This window comes from Tupaia chinensis, unplaced genomic scaffold (genome assembly GCF_000334495.1).
Source record: "Tupaia chinensis unplaced genomic scaffold, TupChi_1.0 Scaffold149011_1, whole genome shotgun sequence".
Lineage (NCBI taxonomy): Eukaryota > Metazoa > Chordata > Mammalia > Scandentia > Tupaiidae > Tupaia > Tupaia belangeri.
In genome coordinates, this window is record NW_006208857.1 from 589,197 (window position 1) to 591,793 (window position 2,597).

Sequence of the window (2,597 nt, forward strand, 5' to 3'; positions counted from 1 at the left end):
TGGCCCCCTCCTGTGGGTCTGGAGGCCACCCCCTCCACCATCCCATCTTACCTGGAGACACCCACAGCTGTGGCAGAAGCAGCAAGCCTAGGAACTGAGCCTCCCACATCTTCCCTTTGGTCTGGGCCAGGTGGAGCCCACCCAAGGGAGGAGGTCAGGAAAAGGGGAGGGGCTTGGGATGAAGAAATTCTGCAAAGAGAGAAGCGGAGGAAGGGACTCTAGAGGAAGGGGGACCAGGAGGGAGGACTGGAGAGAGTGGGGAGGGACCAGGCTCAGCGGCTGGAAGCTGGGGAAAGCTGGCCAGACCAGGCCTCCTGGGTGAGGTTAGAGGTCCCAGGGAATGGGGCCCGGTGCAGCAGGTGGCTGTCAGGAGCTGGGATGCTGCTCTGCTGCCCCTGGCCCTCGCCCTTGTCCTTCTGCTTCCCACCACCGTCCCCACTTCCCCTCCCCGCTGCCCGCCCCCCACCCCCCAGGGCTCACGGTTTCGCTTCGCAGTGGAAAGTCTGAGGGGGCTGATTCCCAGCAGCATCACCCTCCACCCCCACCCCGGTGGTGGCGCTCCCCTTGTTTACTTCCTCAGCCCCGGGTGTCCCCACCGCCCCCTCCTCAGCCCTCCCCCAGCCTTCAGACTGCTCCCTTTCCTGGGGACCTTCTGCCCTCCACAAACCGGCAACTAGCCCCTGGTCCATCTCGGTCCAACGTCCACTTCCTACATGGTAAGCCCTTTCCCGGACCGAGGTCCTCCCTGACCTCATTACCCCTGTAGACCTGCCTCCCACTTACGCCCAGTGTGTTCTGAGAAGGGTGGATAGGAAGCTTTGCTGCACCCTAAAAGGTAGGTCTCAGGGCATCCAACTTGGGGGACGGGGACAGCCCCGTGGTATGGAGCCCTTATTTTGTGCCGGGCATGTTACACCTGGTAACTGTGAAATCCAGTATTTTACCCATTGTACAGATGAGAAGACTGAGGCTCACAGAGATTAAGGAATTTGCCGAGGTCAATTCTCCCTGTGAAAGCAGAAGCTGTGTGTGTGTGTGCGTGTGTGTGTCTGATTTAGCCCTGACACTGGAAGCATTCTGGGTGTCTCCTGAAAAGAATGGTGTTGTCAATGAGCCAAAGCCTTCCCCCCACTCCCCGCCACACACACACTCAAAAGCTTCCCCCAATCCAGAATTTCTTAGCTGAGAGATAGAGAAATACAGTAATCTGTTAACAGAAATCACATTCAAATGAAACAGTGAGATGGTGTGGTGGTGAAGACAGCTGGATCTCACAGAGCTGACTGTACGGTTCGAGTCCCGGATCTGGTGGCTTCAGAAACATGCTGGGCACATGTGCATGCATGCCCCAAATCCTGGGAATGAAGGGACTGTGTAGCCACCCCACCCCTAGGGGATGATGTCTCACTTTCTTGCTTCTTCTCTCCAGCAAGCACACACACATTCCCTATAGCAAAATAATAAAAAAGGAGCTAGCAGCTCTAGAAAAAGCCTGAGCTTGACAGTGAACTCTTGCTTCCCAGCCTAGACCAGCAGCCCAGCTGGGAGAGTTGGAGGACAGGTGACAGGACCTGGCAACATGTGTGTGACCCACAGTAGCCCGAGTTCTCCCTTGCTTAACAGGAAGGCGCGTGCTTCCTCCATGCCAGGCAGAAGGCATCTTTAGTGCCAGGCAGCTTACTCCGGATCCTGGAGATTGAGACCCAGGCCTACCAGCCCTCTCCCACTCCAGGGGCGGGACTTCCTGTTTGGGGCTGGCTCTATCTGCCTGGTTCAGCACAATAGCGCTGGTAGCTTTCCACTGGGCTCAGCAGTGCCTGGGTCCTGTGTGGGTTCGCAGGGAAGCGTGTGTACTGACGGGGAGGTGCATCCCCAAGAATCCGAAACAGGACCTAGGGTAGCTCTCCAGCCTGGCTCCTGGTCCACCCTGCAGTGTCTTCTGGAGCTGCAGGTGGTAGGGACTACTGATGCTTCCTTAGGAAGGGCGAGGTTCTGGCAGAATGTGAGGTCGGCCACCCTCCCCTCCTCTACCCTGTCCTGGCACTGACTGGGCTCCGGGAAAGCAGGAGACAGGTTAAAAACAGAAGCGCGACCATTTCTTTATTAAATTATACAAAAAGGGGAGGGGAGGGGGGCAGCTGTGGGGCTCTGGCCCCAACCCCGGCCCCACCCCGGCCTGGCGCTGTCTGAAAAGAGGGGTCTGATGGGGATCCAGGGGTCAGGCAGGATAAGGATGGGGCAGGACGCGAGGCTGGGGGGTGCAGAGGTCAGGGAGGTCACCAGAGAAGGGTGGGTTTGGTGGGGGAGGGAGGACAAGAGCAAGGGGGAGAGGAGCCACTGGGGACCAGCTGGGAGCTCAGAGAGAGCAGGGCAGGAGGGGACATAGCAGAAGGGGTGGGCTGTGTGTGGACAGGTGAAAACGAGAAGCTGGGAGGGGGGAGGGGGACAGCCCTGGGCAGGGCCAGAGCAGGGAGCCAGGTTAAGAGTGGCTGGGGTCGGATCCCACCCCACTTCCAGGCCCTGGGGGAGCCTCCCACCCCCAGCCCGCTGGCAGGGAGCTCATGCCGATGCCCCGTTTTCTGTCTTCTGTCGCTTGG

General features: G+C 59.0%; 1 protein-coding gene across 1 annotated transcript in view; it reads right to left on the reverse strand.

The window, feature by feature from the left end:
• Positions 1–430, reverse strand: part of LAG3 (lymphocyte activating 3) — a gene marked incomplete in the record, with an annotated part of 9,353 nt that extends 8,923 nt beyond the window's left edge. Inside the window, 1 exon segment of the mRNA XM_014585145.2 lies at positions 52–430. Within this exon segment, the coding sequence (XP_014440631.1) occupies positions 52–109 (58 nt within the window).
• Positions 431–2,597: the final 2,167 nt, after the last annotated feature.